We start from the raw sequence: 17,330 nt of genomic DNA on the forward strand, positions 1-17,330 counted from the left end.
ACACAACTCACGGCCCACATTGGTACTGACAACATAGGTTGGAAGAGGGGTGAAGTCCTGAAGACAGATTTCAGGGTGTTAGGAAGGAAATTAAAAAGCAGGGCCTCAAGTGCAGTTATTTCAGGATTTTTTAAATTCATTCATGGGAGATGGATGTTACTGGCTGGGCCAACATTCACATGCACATCCGTAGTTGCCCTTGAGGTGGTGGTGGTGAGCTGTTTTCTTGAACCTCTTCAATCCATTTGCTATCAGGAAAGGAATTCCAGGATTTCAGTGACACTGAAGGAATGGCAGTATATTTCCAAGTCAGCTTGGAGTGAATTGAAAAGAAATCCTGAGATTACTACTTTCGAGGTCTTGCTTTTTAATTTGCTTCCCAATTCCCCAAAGTTCCTCACTTCAATCAACTGAATGTGTATCTGGAAAACCAGTGTAGGAAGTGTGTCATTGGGACCAGTTCTGGGCACACAGGACCCAGACAAGCCAGACTGGTTACATCTTAACAGGTGTGGGATTGAAATCCTCGCAGAAACATTTGCTAGTACTGTTTGGGGTTGGTTTAAATCATCATGTTAAGGGTATGGAAACCTGAAGGGTAATTCAAATTGGAAAGAAGTAAAATTGGCAACTGAAAATAGAAAAGCTGCTGGGGAGAATAGAAGACAGGAGTAACAAAACAGAGCACTGAGTATGGCTCAAGTTAGAATAATATCAAAAAGACAATATTAAAGGGATCTCTACCTGAATCCATATCGCATTTGCAACAAGACAAATGATCTAAAAACAGAGATAAATGGTTATGACATAACTGCCATTACATAAAGGTGGCTGCATGGTGACCAGGACTGTAAATTAAATATTCAAGAATATTTGACATTTTGGAGAGACAGATAAGGAGGAAGACAAGGTGGAGCTGTGTTGAAAATACATGGTGGAATCAGTAAAATAAAATCTCAGGTTGGAATAACAATGGATGGAATCTCATTAGAGCTTGAGCAACATGGATTCTGGCAGAATCACGGGAGAAGTCAGAAAGGCCAATTTGGATGTCAGGACCAACTGCTTGTTAAATGCTTTTTAACAGCACAACTCACCTCACTGTATTCAGCTTCCTCTGTTACCATCAAACTAAACACGCCAGACATCAAGAATTCTCAACATGAAAATCAAGTGGATATCTGGTGCCTACAGCTCGCCACTGGCTGCAAGGGAGCTTCCACATTGCTCAGCATCAAACGGTATCTCAGGTCACGATCCACAAACATCATCCACATGCACCTCTTGTCTATGGACACTGGCATCTTACATTTGCCAAACCTTACAATCCACTTGGAGGATAGATAGAAAGCACAGACCCACATTGCTAGGCACACCAGAAACCAGCATCGAAAGGCTGCTGCAAGGATACTGTGCACAGGGACAGGCACCATCTAAGGTTTGCTCACTTGCTTTCTTAGCACTCACTCACTTACTTCGTGCCTATGTGCATGCTCAGAGCATCCATGCCTTGCACTGTCATGCCATGCCAATCAGTACAGTCAAACAACTTGGTCAGCAATGGGGCAGTCAGCTTGCTATAGGACAATGTGCTAAATCAATGTAATATTGGCACAGACAATGTCAATAGAAAGTAGCTGTACCCCTTGTACAAGGGTCAATACTAAAAGGCATAATCTTAAAAGGGAAAGCCAGGAGTTTTGGAAGGGATTTGTGGAAACATTTTGTTCGCCCAGGTGGTGGTGGGGGTCTGGAATGCACTTCCTGGGAACAAGGAAATCTCACAATCTTTAATAAGTACTTAGATGAGCACTTGAAATATCAAAATTCAAGGCTATGGGCCTGGTGCAAAGTGGGACTAGTGTAGTTAGTAGCATATTTTTGGTGGTACAGACTTAATGAGCCAAAGGGCCTCTTCTGTACTGCACGATTCTATGATCCTGCACCATGTGCCAGCAACTAATTTGCCAAACATACTGTAAACAAGCAGCCATAACTAAGTATTAGGGGAGTGGTCCTCACCAAAGTTTACAGAGGCTCCCGTCAATTGGGATTCCTGGCACATTAAACAGAGAACGAACTTCAATAGCAGTCCAGCATGTTGGCCATCGTTGGGGTGCTCTTCATCAGATGACCCATGCCTCTGCAGTCCAGGGATTGAGTCACAGTCAGTCCTGTGGCTCCATAGCTGCTAGTCTTGGAAGTTGGGCTAACATGGTCGGGGAGATATAAAATCATCCATCAGTATTCGGAGCACTTCTCAGACCTGGGGGGATGGTGGGGTGTGTTGTCTGCTGGTGGTGGGTCACTATTGAGGGGGGATTGGGGGTGAGGAGGGGAATAACATTTGTGAAGTTGGAAGGATACGGTAAAACATTGATTGGAAAAGGGTAATACCAGAGGGGTGTTCGTTCACTGTCAGGAGCATCTTAACTTCAAGGAGGTTACCACATCTGGCATGGTCATCTTGAATACCTGGAACTGGGAGGGGGGAGGCACATTCATGTAGATGGTTTGGGTGAGGACCTGGGGAGGTGCAAAGCCGATGGGGTTTATGCAAAGGGTGACAGGGAAGGGGTTCTGAACACTTGGGGCCTCACTGGGAACGAGGAAACCTCACAATCTTTAATAAGTTCTTCGACGAGCACTTGAAATATCAAAATTCAAGGCTATGGGCCTGGTGCAAAGTGGGGCTAGTGTAGGTAGCAGTATATTTTTGGTGGTACAGACTGCACGATTCTATGAAACGGAGGTTGCAATGTACTGGCTGAAGTGTTTACCAGAACACAACAGAAATCAGAAGTATGTAATGGGGAAGAAAATGGCTGCACCCACACCAGGAATGGACAGGATAAGTGTCCTGATCTTTGAGGGAGAGGGCTGTCAGACCCACTGATGTGAGGCCTTTTAGGAGGGAAACACCACTACAACAGATCCATGCACTTTACAGGATACAGACCTATGGACCCTCTGATCCCTGGTGATTCTCGTAAATTGGCTTCCTGTGTGCTGCACATCTCCTTCCCACAGACATTACTGACCATTTCATTCACACCAACACTTCCAGATGCAGAGAACAGAGGAAGAATAGGCGTGTTTCAGCATGACAGCAAAAAGTGTCAGTAGAATCAATTGCATGATAAATACAGTATTTATCTTGCTTCCAGATGCTGCAGCAGACACTCAACACATCTACACATAATGTACCAATGCCTAAGTTAGGCATCATGCTGTCAGTTACATTGGGAGTTACACAGGCACTAAACAGATGTAGTACAAAATCAAACTTACACAAATGCAATATTCCTTTGCCAACGTGACCTCAACAGGCTTTGTCTTCTTTCCTTTCCATTTGGCCTTAGTGTTGACTGAGCTTCCACAGCTGAAATAGAGCCCATTGGCTGTGGATGTTTGGTCAGGTGACCCCTGGGCTGTTCGTTTCTGGATGGCTCAGACATGCTGAGCGTCTTAGGCAAGTAGGCCTCCTCAGCATGAACTTCCAGGATCGGATGGGCCCAGCCACCTTTGGAATGTCCTAAGGGGAGACTTCTGAGGGGTTGTGTGTGGCTCCTCCTCTCACTGGGTTCTTTATGGCATCGCCCGGTCTCCTTGTGAGGAAGGGATGCCCAGAGTGCATGCCATTTCCTTGTGCCCCTACTCGCCATATCTTTTGCCCTGAGGACCAATGGCTTGAGTGATGGAGTCTGTGTCTGTGCACTTATCCAGCAGATCCGGAGATTGAAGGAGCTGTCTCTCCATGGCCCCTGGCAACTTGTCCAAGGAGACAGCCAGATCAAAGCATGCTTTGGGCAGCTGGGTCCCCATAGTATAGCTGCACACCTGCAGCCTCTGGAAAAGGTGTGCCATTGTGTCTCTCATACCTTTCAATTGCACTAGCTCCTGCCTGTGCATGTGGTCTAGTTCTCCAATTGTTGACATCAATGGGTCATCTCTTGCCTGGTCTTCGACAGTCCTCAGAATACACTATTAGTCCTCAGAACGTGAGCGGTCCCAGGCTTTTCTTCGGCCAGCTGTAAAGCTGTTGTAGGGAAGTGCTCACCGGCTTGTGCTCCCCAACAGCGTAAACCTGGCACTGCAGGTGTGTGTTCAAGTAGGTGGCAAGCTTGCCGCGCTTCCTCTGAGGCCTTGGTACTTTGGTCCTCAGCGGTCAAGGAGGTCAAGTTGAAACACTCTAGCACCTGCAACATCCTGGTGAATGTCCTTTTCACTCTTTCTAGTGCAATCACGTCCTTCCTATAGCATGTAGCCAAGAACTACACATACTACTCCAGCTGTGTTCATCCAGTTCCACACCTTGTTATCTCAGATTCTCCAGCATCTGCAGTTCCTACTATCTCTAATGGGATGCCATCCTGCATTGCAAGAGAATTCGAGTACAGGAATAACAAAATCTTGTTTCAATTGTATAGCAGCTTGGGAAGACCATACCTGGAGTACAGTGTGCAGATTTGGTCTCCTTACCTTAGGAGAGATAGTAATGCCAAAATTGGAGTGCAACAAAGATTTACCAGACTTGTTCCCAGGAAGGTGAGACTGTCCAATAAACAGAGATTTGGCAAACTGAGCCTGTATTCTCTGGAGCCTTGAATAATGAAAGGTGATCATAATGAAAGGTGATCTCAATGAAACCTACAAAATACTTAAAACAAGTTATATGTTTCCTCTAGTTGGGGAGTCTAGAGCCAGAGGGTACAATTTAAAAGTAAAAGAAATGCCATTTAGGAGTGAGATGAAGAGAAAGATTTTTACTCAGAGGATTATGAATTTTTGGGATTCATTACCCCAGATGGCTATGGAAGCTCAGTCTTTGAGGATATTTAAAATAGAAATTGATAGATTCCTGATCATCAGTGACGGAAAACGGATACGAGGATAGTGTGGAAAAAAGGCTTTGTAGTGTCTGGTCAACGATGATCATATTATATGATGGGGAAGGTTTGATGAGCTAATAGTCTACTCCTGTTCCTATAAAATGGTCAAAAAAATGCGATAAATGTGCAGCCAATTCACAGTGTGAAAAGTGAGTGGCACACCCACAATTTAACTTCCCCACAGCACTTAGGGTAACACATCTTCCACAACTACCTATTCCTCTCTCTAGAGGCACCTCTTCACAGCCTCATCTGAAAAAGCTAACACTCTTACTTACCCTCACTCAACTGCCTCATCACTCACTTGCCTTGTGGTTGTCCTCCACGAATGGTGTTCTTCCTGCCTATCCACATTTCTGCTTGCACGAGAAGAGAGCACAAAACCTGGCAAGAGGTAGAGACCCAGTAGGTGGGGTAGAGGCGACTCTCCAGTAACAGGCACTTAATCAGCCATTGTCAATATGTGCCCACCTGCTTTATCGGGAAGAATGTCTTGTTATAAGAGACTGCAGATGTCACAATGATCTGCTATGAAAACCTGAGTCTGAGTCACTGGTGCTCACACATCAGAAGACATAATCCTCTTGCTGTAAGCTTGTGTTGGAACTCTTGCCTCTTTTGAGCTGGATCTCAGTATCAATCCCCTTGACCTAATGAAGGGACACATGGTTGAGGAGACAACAGTTGATGGTAACTGCAGTGTTTCTCCTCTGGTCCTCCATCAGAGATGGAAGATGGAACTGAATAAGCAGTTTCCATGTTGTGGCTAGGAATAGCAGCCAGCAAGTGCAGATAAAAGGTGAAAGGAGACTTGAAAAGGTGAAGTGCCTTCTATGAAATTGGCAACACCTGATTATACTCTCAGAGAAGTTATCTGAACAGCAGCCTCTCATCTAGCCACGTTCAGTGGTCTTCCCACTGTGCAATCACATCAAATGACTCTAGTGAGCTGCTAACTGGTCAGGAAACAGGTGCCCTACCTGGGAAATCTATGACTGAAGGTTAAAACAATACTTAATTGGCTCAAGTAAATAAAATTACTTAACAGCTACATGCGAGTTTCCTGCTCACCTTCACAGTGAAACTGGAAGACGGCAGGATTACGTCAAGATCCCAACCCAATATCACTTATAGGGAATTAACTCCCACACGCACACAAAACCTTACACTTACCTGGAAAATTACCCCCGGAAGTCAAGTTGCTGAAAGCCGCGACAGACAAAAGTGGGGGCAGGAAGGGGAGGTGCACAAGTGGTTTGATTCAGATGACTATAAATCATAAGCTAAACACAGAACCTCAGGAGACTGTAAAAGTAGGATGTAATGTAGCTGAAGAGGAATTTCTGTGTGGTTGACAGCCTTTCAATTAGGTGCTGTGTCACGAAGTCAAATTAAGCAGAGAGGGTGTGCGGCAGCACAGGACAGAATACAGACAGCGCAGTTTTGGAGTTTGTCCAGGTTGGCATTCAAGATGCTTATAAGGACTGTACTGGTGGAGTTCAACTTGAAAATACTGAACATATGGATATACATACTTTAATGATACAAGAATGTAAGCACCACTTGAGATATCCAACACCTCAGTGGCTGTACCCATCCATTTTCTTTAGAAAGTTCTTCAGCATACTATTGGATTCCTGAAGATAATTTATTTCTACAACTTCCATCCAATCCACATTGCCAATTTTCTACATAACTGTGAATTGTTTTTGCTGTAATGAAGTCAAATTTAGAGCTTTTCCCTTCTCCCTATATCCAGAATTTCCTCTTTTCAACATCTATCAACAATGTCCACTTAAATAAATATATGAAAGAGATGTATTATGAAACTCTGACCTCACCTGTCACCAAGTTAGGAATATCTAACACTGCATGCTGGAAGAGATTGGTACAATCATCACTGTAGGTGACAGCTTCATGCTGACTAATCACTAATCAGTCCCAGACCATTTTCCTTATTCATCTTTGCTAAATCTGCTAAAAAAGAGCCAGTATTTACCTTCCAGAATATCCAGAATCCATAGTACCATTTCAGCAACATTTCCCAGAGAAAGATAGTCACCAATACTTGTTCAAATATTGCAAAGAACATGGAGTAGGTCTGTGTGGGGGAAAACAACAGCAATTACAAAATAAGAAACCCACAGAAACATTCAATTTTATGATACAGGCCTACAAGTAGTGAATTACACTGGATGTATTCTAAAACTTGTTTTATTCAGGAGTGCAGTTATATCTCAGTGTCTACTAACTGTTGCCACCTATACTAAGTTTCACAAAAAGGTCACCAAAACAAAGGTTATATTAGCTTTGAGGTTGTTTCACTGCTATGATGCTGATAATTCACTCTATAGTTGTCATTATCTTGATTATTCCATTTTTATCCAGCTCACCTATGTCAACTTTCAGGCTGGCCTTGAGAGCAGCTGGACATTTCCTTCGAAGAATCTGACCTGGCCTTACACTCTCATTGACTTCAAAATGACATTCTGCTGGAAGACTTCCAAAACCTGAACACATATTGTCATGATCCTGTACTAACAGTTTAGTGTACTGTAACACACTGCAATCTGTTTTAGCATGTATAAGGTTACCAACTCAAGTTTTACTCTTACTCTGACTGAGATGAGTGGCTTTTTCTGTCTATGATCTGCAGTTGCTGTTCCAGTTGTGCTTTGCTCTAGCTAAGAAGCCAAATCATTTGGCACAAGCGTTTAAAGTGAGAACATTGCTTGCCCAAAGCTTGAAATGTCTTATCTATTTTATGACTGAAATAACTGCAGAGAGGCTGATTTCCCACCATCACATCACCCTTTATTTACACATGAAGTGTCGTTGACACTGATCCAGCTCCCTGAAGGCCAACTCTGAGTGAACAGGATGTGTGACACTTCTGTTCTTATCTGTCAGTCAGCCAGGGCTCCCTGATTGGAACAGATTAAAAGTCCCAATCAGGAACCTTATTCTGCGAGGTCCACCTGGCTGATCTTGCTACAATCACTACATCCCTCACCCTCCGAGCCCAAGGGCAGAGGCCCGTGATTTTTTTTTTAAAGCTTCTCCTGGGCCATTTGAGCACCAGGTCAGATTCCTCCAACTCTGCCTCTGATACGGGTGGTGTGTAATACACAGTAGCTCGCCTCTTGCACCCACAGCATCTAGGAAGAAATTCATTCTCTTCTTCAGGTGGCAAAGGCATCAAGGTGGCAACATCCACCGTGTCCACCTCAGATTCCAGAGGTATCTTCAATACTTGATGGAGAAGGAGAACCCATGGGTTCCAGAACAGTTGGAAAGGCTGTTGAGGAGCCAGGCATGTTTTGCTCCCTCACTGTTTGCGAGTTTGCAGCTTTCGTAAGGTCCACATGCATGTTCAGGATCGTCGCATCTACCCAAATTTAATATGTCACTGGACCTGACCTCGCATCGACCATGCCTTTTACCCATGCAGGGCCATTCCCATCATTCATACACCAAATTTCATTCCCTGAAGTAAACTGTCTCTCTCTCTCACTTAGCAGCAGTGGCATTCCTGATGCCATTTCACGTACAACCCCCTCCCCCAACCGGGTCTGGGAAGATTAGATTTAACTTGGTGGGGAGTCTTCTCCTCCAGTAGCAACTCTGCTGGAGGTATCCCTGTGGTTGCATGAGGGGTGGCCCTATAATCAATAACTGTGACATTTTGGCATCTAGTGAAGGTGTAGGCTATTTCTCAAAGCTCGCGGTCAAAAGGTTTGGACAACTCTTTCTGCCAAATCACTGGATGATGGATGGCATTGAGCTGTCTTTATAAGTCAAAATACCATTCAACTTTAGGAAATACTCAAATTCCCTGCTGGCAAACGATGGCTTGTTATCAGTGACTAATACTTCAGTGAGTTTATGTATTGCAATAGATGCATGCAGTTTTTCTATTGTTGTACCCATGTTTCAAGAATGAGCTCTATGCATATCCAGCCTCTGAGTAGGCGTCCATAATAACTAAAAACATTCAGCCCGTGAAAGGACCTACATAGGTCGACATGTGACCGAGTCTAGGGTTTACTTGGCCATTCCCACGAATGTTGGGGAGCTGCTGGCGGTAATTTTGTCCTTGTTGGCACTATGGCCACTACCCCACCAATGCTGCCATGTCTGCATTCAATCCTCGCCAACAGACATAACATCTTCATTTTGGAAACCCCTGGATGACCCTGGAGGAGTTCAGCCAGGATCCGGCAGCGACTTTTCCTCAGAACAATCATTCTTGCTCCCCATAAAAGTATGCCCTCCTCTACTGTGATTTGGTCTCTCCAGGTCCACAAAGATTTCAATTCTGGTTGTGACGGCACTTTGGGTTCCCCCATCACCACCAGCTGTTTCAGTGTTGCCATGACCGGATCTTTCTACAATACTGTCAGCCGTGACTGGAAGCATGACCGACCATGAATTTTCTCCAGAAAATTTAAAACCATTATAGAATCTTCCGGCAGTGGTACCACTGATGGTGTATCTGCCAGCAGGAGGCGGCTCAATGCACCCGCATTTGCTACTCGGTCTCCTTGACAGTGTTCTGACTTGTAATTACATGCATTTAGTATTACAGCCCACAGCTGAATTCAACCGGAAGCTATGGGCGGCACCGCCTTGTCCTCTTTAAAGGAGGCCTAGCAAGGGTTTGTAGTTTATTATTATTGCAAATTTATGTCCATAAAGCTACTGGTGTAACTGCCTAACTCCAAATATGACCGCCAAATTTTTCTTCTCTATCAGGACGTATTTTACGCTCTGCATTAGCCGCAAGTCCTGGATGCATACGCTATCGAGTGTTCCTCTCCATTGGGTCATCAATGTGCTAATACCACCCCATTGCCATACAGGAAGACATCTCATGTCAATACCAAGACTTGATATAGTGTGCCAGCACCTTACAGGGTAATAGTCATTTCTTCACTTCCCTGAAAGCTATGGCTCTGCTATGCAGTCATTTCCAAGGCTGACCTTTATTCTTTAAAAAAGAAGAGTTGATGCAAAAGCTGCCAGGATGGAGGCCATATTGTGTACGAACTTTCCATAATGATTCACCAGCCCAAGGAAAGACCTAGGCTCCAGTACAGGCATAGGAGCCAGGGCAACTTTGATTGCCCTCTATCTTCCAACGAGTGTATCCCAGTCTTGTCGATTCTATAGGCCAAGTAGGTCACTTGGGGTGCTTGGAACAGATGTTTTTCCCTTCTAAGGCATACACCCGCCTAGGAGAAACATCAAAGGGCTGTGTCCAAATTCTCCAAGTGTTCCTTATTGGTCTTCCTTGTTATTAGCACATCATCTAGATAAATGGTGACCTGGGGTAGACCTTGAGAAACTTTCCCCATCATCCACTGAAAAATTGCACAGGCTGACAATACCACAAATGGCAGTCTTGTGTATTGCTACAAACCCTTACAGGTATTAATTGTAGCATACTTTTGGAAATCCTTAACTAACTGCAATTGCAAGTACGCATGGCTCATGTCTAGCTTCGTGAACAGCCGCCCGCCCCCCTGCCAGCATTGCATATGAATCCTGTATGCGAGGGATTGGGAATTTATCCAGTTGCGAAAAGCTGTTTACCGTTTGTTTAAAATCCCCACAAAGGCAAACCGACCCATCACGCTTCACAATCAGTATCACAAACCGCAAACTGGACTTGATTCCCTCACTTTCAGCCTTCTGATTTCTGCCTCTACTTTTGCCCACAAGGCAAGTGGCACTAGGTGGGCCTTGCAGAACTGTGGAATTGCTTCCTGGTCAACATGCAAAGTGGCCTTGGCTCCTTTGATAGTCCCTAGAAAAACTGAAAAATGTCCAGGTATTTACTTAGGGCTTCACTCAGGCAGCCATTTCCTAATCAAAAAATATTGAGCCAATCGAGCTGAATCTTTCTCAACCAATTTCGCCCAACAAGCTTGGGCCCAAGCCTTTCACTACAATCAGTGGTAACTGAACCAGTTATATTTCATAGGAGACCAGAACCAAAGTTGTACCCTTCATCTGTGAAGCTTTCCCAATATAGGTTCTCAGCCCAGCTGAGGTCTTGTGCAATTTAAGGGTTGGACTCCAGAGTGAATTTTGTTAAAAAGACTGGTTCTGTGATCAGTAAATTGCAGTGACGGTATTAACCTCCATTAGAATCGGGTGACCATTAACCAGACGTTTATTTTGATTGGTTCTGATTTAAAACTTCCTTAGCAATTTAACTGTTCCAAACCAGATGTAGAAGGGCTTTCCAGGGTGTGCACTTTCTTAGATACTGGCGTACGAGTTCTCTTACTCAATTTAAGTCTAGTATCTCGAGTCTGCATACTGGCAGCAACTATAATGGCTGGCCTGGATTCTGAAGAAAATGTGAACTGTTTGGCCAAGGCTTGGCTTTGTTTTGGGGTTTTGCTGTGGACTGATCTAAACTCCCTCTGTTCAGGATATGTCCTGAGTGAAGGCAATTGCATTGTTTCATTCGAGTGGTGTTCCCCAAGCTCAGTTGGACTGGCAAGGGTGTCCACTTCCACTGGAACACCCTAGAACTCATATGCTCCACTTGCCGCATTTTCCAATGATAAATGCCAGTTGTAGTGCCTGTCGAAGTCCAGTTAGTCATCAGCTAGTTGGTGCCTTTGCATGGTCACATCATTAATCCCACATACCAAATGGTCTCTCAGCATCTCATTAAAGGTTAAACCAAAGCTACATGCCTCTGCCAGTCATCAGTCAGGCAGTGGGTGCAGGCAGCTGCTCCTAATTTGAAGGTAGCCCAAGGCGGCCAGCGGCAAGAGTGGGAGCTGGCAGCCCAAGGTGGTGGTCGAAGCAGAAACAGGTTACAAGGTGGTGAGAGCAAACAGCCCAGGGCTATGTCAGGGCAAGGCCAAGCCCAAGCTGAGTGGGGGACATCGAGCCCTTGTGAGGAGTGTGTGCCTCACATGGCCAGGCACTTATGGACTGTGCTATTCAACTGTTTGCAGTCCTTCTTTCTAAAAAGAAATACAGTTATGTTTAACTTTTCAAACTTTGTTTTCTTTATTTTTCTTCTTTGTACCAAGATTCTGTATCTAGGTACCTTTGTCCCTAAGGTGGCGCTGTAAGTGGCAACTTGTGAACTTTTCATTGTACTCACGTGAGTACATATGACAATGAACCAAATTCAATTCAATTTGTCTTAATCTAGTCAAAAATCCTAATACCAATTCCCCGGTTCTCGAATTACCAAGTAAAGCAGATAGCTTCCCAGAATTACAGGAGGCACGGGATCATAACATTCCTCAAGTAAATCCATCAACTCTTGAAAGGTTTTAGTATCTGGTGTTTCAGGAAAAGTTAGGCTCCTAATAACCAAAAAAAGTTCTGGGTCCAAAGCTGTCAACAGAATTACTTGTTGCTTTTTATCTGCCCCAATGTTATTTGCCTAGAAAAAAAGAATGCATTTTCTCCCTCACATACTGGGTCCAGTCTTTGATGGCAGGATCAAATGGGTCAAGCAGTGATGATCTCTGCAGTATTTGCATCCTGTTCTTTATCCAAAATTGAGCAGAGGAGAATGAGTCGGGGTACAAACCTTCAACGCTGTAACAAGAGCCAGCCCAAGTAGCAACTTGAGACCTGTGTAGAGCAGTTGTCACCTTGTCCATGTGCGGTTGAAGTGGGATGACCAGTTGTACAATTGTTGCAGCAGGTACACATTAATAACTGGAGAAGTTGCTCTTCACTGCGGATGGCCAATCAAAAAGATTTCAATTCACCATCTGTACAGACAGAGATCAACTTCAAAACCAAATGTCCACATCACCCGATAACCGAAATGGAACAACAGGTACTGTGGCAACAAGTGACACAGGAATGACACTCCTGGAGAAGGAACACTACCCAGATAAGCAAGCAATGACAATGCATATTATTAAGCTACCAGCACAACTTAAAGAATGTCTGTACAAAATATATACAGAGACAGATGAGAACAACAAACTGCTCTGCAGGAGAACAGCTGTTGCACTATGGGTAATTTGAGTAACTTAAAATGCACTTTTTTTGTATGTAAAGGGATTTTTGGGACAGAAATGCAATACTGTACTAATGTGTCTCCTGGTTTGCTGTAGTCTTGTGACCTCAATCATGAGGCACTCACTGTAGGCATCCATCTTACAGCCAGCTTAATAAAGGCGGTAGAAACTAGACTGCTGTCTTGTGAGCTCACAACTATTATGCATTGTCACTGGACAGCTCTAGGAACGTTCAGAAAAATCAGCAGTAAAATAGGTAACACTGCATGGCACATTTATAAATGTGAAAGGTCACGAAGGACCAATTTGTGCTGATTGATGTAGAGTCATATATCCTTTCAACTTTTATTACCTGAAAAAGAAAGCAATGCATTTAGAAACAAAAACTTACCTTATACATTAAAACAAAATATTTCTCTTCTGTGTAACTCTATGACTGTATAAAATATTCTCTCCAAAATGTTTTAATTTATACTAAATGTTAAAAATCTAAGCATCAAAACATATAACAAACTTGTATTAACCATAACACTGCATTTCATATATACGGAAATATTTGCATTTATGCAGTAATTTTCATGAATGCAAGATGCTCCAAAGTGTTTACAGCTAATTAAGTACAATTTAATGCGTAGTCACTGTTATACTGCCGGTTAACATCAATGTGATAATGATTAGATTATTGGTTTCTGTGACACTGATTGAGGGATAAATATTGACCAAGGCACCTGTAGATCCTGTGTACGTCTTTGAAACTGTGGCATGGCATCTTTTATGTCCACCTAAAACGCTTGAACCTAATCAAATCTTTTATTGCTGCCCATCTTGAGGTCTGCTAATAAAGAGTGAGCAACAAATCATTAAACGTCTGCATGGTTCAGAATCATGCTGGGCTATGTACTTATCCATTGAGATATCACAGAGGTACTATTACCAGTCGTGTTTTCTGAACATGTGCGTGGTCTTGCTCCATTATGGAAACAGAATGACTGTTAAATGTAAATGCAAGCCTATATTTATCAACAACAATATCAATATCAACAACAACAACAACAGAAGTTGCTGGAAATGCTCAGCAGGTGTGGCAGCATCTGTGAAGAAAAAATCAGAGTTAAAGTTTTGGGTCTGGTGAACCACAGAACATCTATTAACCTCTCTTGATCTTAGGCTGTGATCGCTGACAAAAATCAGTGCTTATTGCACATATCCAGTTGTCATGCAACTAAGTGGATTGTTATGTCATATTACGGATAGTTCAGAGTCCACCATGTTGAGGTGCAACGGGACTCACTTATGTGCCAGACTGGCCAAGTATGGCATGTTTCCTTCCCTAATAGGAATCAATAAACCATTCCATCTTTACAACAATCTGACAGTTTAATAGCGACTTTTATTGACAGAGATCCTGCAGCCAACACTATCCACACCAATGTACAGCAACAGCCTGGCAAGGTCTATGAAGTATGATTATGTGAGTATGGCAAGACCCCAGACACCGCCATTACCATCCCTGTCCCACAGGCAGGATAGACCCACCTGAGGTGGTGACACTGTAGAATACACAGTTAGAAGGAAGTTGCTCTGGGATCTACCTACTCTGACTCCACAAAATCAAATGGCATCAAGTCAAAAATGGGTAATGAAACCTGTGCTGATTACTGCCCTGCTGCTCCCAGCTTGGTTGATGAACTAGTACTCCTTCATGTTGAATACCATTGGAAGTAGCACTGATACGGGAAAGGGAACAGTACGTACTCTGGGTAGGGCTTTAATATCCTTCACCAAGACTGGTTTGGTTGAACTACTGACTGGGATAGCTGAGTCCTGAAGGTCACAGCTGTTAGACCTGTAGTAGGCGGTGAGCAAACCAATGAAGAAAAACCAACTTGACCACAGCCTCACCAATCTACCTGTTGCAAATTCTTCTGGTGGGAGTGACCATTGTGCAGTCCTGTGGAGATAAAGACTGCCTTCACTTTTAGGTTATCCTCCATCATGTTGTGTGGAAGAACCACTGTGTTAAATGGGATAGATTTTGAATAAATCCAATAATCCAAACTAGGCATCCATGAGGCTCTGCAGGCCATCAGCAGTAGCAAAACCGTACTCAGGCACAATTTGTAACCTCAGTCTGGCATATCCCATGCTCTACCATTACCTACAAGCCAGCGGACCAAACTCAGTTGAGTGAGGAGAGTAGGAGACCATGGCATCAGCAGTGAGGCATCAACTTGATACAGCTATAACACAGGGTTACTTCCATGCTGAACAGTGGCATCAGTATGCAATAACAGGGCTAAGGTATCCCATATGGAATAGATCTAATCTCTGCAGTACCACCACATTCAGCTATGAATGCCAGTGACAATTCAAGGACGCTCCACAAATATCCCCTTCTTCAATGAGGGGGAAGCCAAGCTTAGTGTAAAAGAGAAAGCTAAAGTGTTTCCATCCACCTTCAGCCACAAGTGCCGAGTGGATGACCCATCTCAGCTTCCATAGGTACTTAACATCACGGATGGCAGTCTTCAGGCAATTCAATTCACTCCACATAATATTGAGAAACAGCTGAAGGCACTGGAAGGCTGAAGGCTATGGGCCCTCATGACATTCTCTCAACAGTATTGAAGATAGGTAGTCTAGAATTAGACAGGCTGTTCCAGTACAGCCACAACGTTGCAACTATCTGGCAATGTGGAAAATTGTCTTTGTATTCCTACCCATTAAAAAAAAAGGGCAAATCCAACCCAATTATCACCCTCTATCATCAGAAAAGTGATGAAAGAGGGCATTGAACTAAGTATCAAACAATACTTGCTCAATAATAACTAGCTCACTCTCCGTTTGGGATCCACCAGGAGAATTCAGCTGCTGACCTCATTACAGCCTCAGTACAAACACGGACAAGACAGTTAAACTCCAGGAGGAGAAGTGAGTGTGACTACCATTGACATCAAAGTAGTATTTGGCCATACATGGCATCAGGGAGCCCTGGGAAAACTGGGATCACTGGGAATCAGGGGATAACTCCGCTGGTTAGGATCATGTCTAACACAAAAGAAGACAGATGTAGTTGCTGATGATCAACCACCTCAATCCAAGGACATCAGTACAGGTGTTCCTGAGGGTAATGTCCTAGGCCAACCATCTTCAGCTACTTCACCAAAGACCTTCCCCTCATCCTGAAGGTCAGAAGTGGGAATGTTTGCTGATAATTGTGCAATATTCAGCATATTTAAACACCCTTCAGATAATGAAGCAACCCCCATGTTCATTTTTCAATGAGAGAATCTAACCACATTCCCTTGACGTTCAAAGACATTACAGTTACTGGATCCCCTGCAATCGGTATTTTGGGCACTGACATCGACCAGAAACTGAACTGGATCAGCGAGATAAATACGGTGGCTACAATAGCAGATCAGAGGTTAGGAATTTGGCAGTGGGTAACTTAGCTCCTGCCTCCCCATCTTAAAAAGGTGGAATTTTGGAGTGTGATGAAATATTCTCCTCTCATCTGGATGGGTACAGTGCCAAAAATAGTCAAAAAGCTTGACATCACCCAGGTCAAAGCAGCTCATTTGAGTGGCACCTCATCAATGACCTTCAAAATTCACCTCTCTCACCTCGCAGTGACAGCAATATACATCAAAACAAGATGCAATGCAGCAACTCACCCAGGTTCCTTTGACAGCATCTTCCAAACTTGTGACATCTACCAGCTAGTAACAGGACTGCAGGCGAAACGGATCATATCCTTCAAGTTCCTCTCCAGCGACACACTGGCCTGATTTGGAATGATACCACCGTTCCATCACTGTTGCTGGGCCAAATTCCTAGAACTCCCTTCCTAACAACACTCTTAAGTATACCTATGCTCCTAGGCACGCAGCAGTTCAAGGCAGCAACTCACTATCCTTTCTCAAGGGCAATTAGAGGTGGGCATTAAGTATTGACCTAGTCATCAACATCCACATTCCATAGATAATTATTTAAAAATACACTCAAAAAGCTCAACACCATCCAGGACAGAGCAGCCCACCCACAACCTTCAACATTCATTCTCTTCACCACCAATGCACAATTATAACAGTGTATCACCTACAATTTCGACCACACCTTCCAAACCCATTCCTCTACAACACGAAGAATGACCAGGAGTAGTAGACACATGGGAACATCACCATTTGCTAACTTATACCACCATTCCTTCACTGTTGCTGGGTTGAGATTCTTGAACTCCTTTCCTAGCAGCACTGTGGGTGTACATACAATCCAAAAGGATGCAGCAGTTCGAGAAGACAGCTCATTACCATGAGATAGTAGGAACTGCCGATGCTGGAGTCTGAGCTAACAAGGCGTAGAGCTGGATGAACAAAGCAGGCCAGGCAGCATCAGAGGAGCAGGAAAGCTGACATTTCAGGCC

The 17,330-nt window shown here is 43.8% G+C and overlaps 1 protein-coding gene across 5 annotated transcripts in view; it reads right to left on the minus strand.

The window, feature by feature from the left end:
- Positions 1 to 17,330, minus strand: part of LOC109920439 (cation channel sperm-associated protein 4) — a 71,174-nt gene that overhangs the window by 32,286 nt on the left and 21,558 nt on the right. For all 5 annotated transcript variants that reach the window (XM_048613012.1, XM_048613011.1, XM_048613015.1 and 2 more), the window contains one exon: positions 6,892 to 6,993. In XM_048613012.1, coding sequence (XP_048468969.1) covers positions 6,892 to 6,993 — 102 coding nt within the window. The remainder of the gene's footprint in view (positions 1 to 6,891; positions 6,994 to 17,330) is intronic.

This window comes from Rhincodon typus, chromosome 27 (assembly GCF_021869965.1).
Source record: "Rhincodon typus isolate 14 chromosome 27, sRhiTyp1.1, whole genome shotgun sequence".
Classification (NCBI taxonomy): Eukaryota; Metazoa; Chordata; class Chondrichthyes; order Orectolobiformes; family Rhincodontidae; genus Rhincodon; species Rhincodon typus.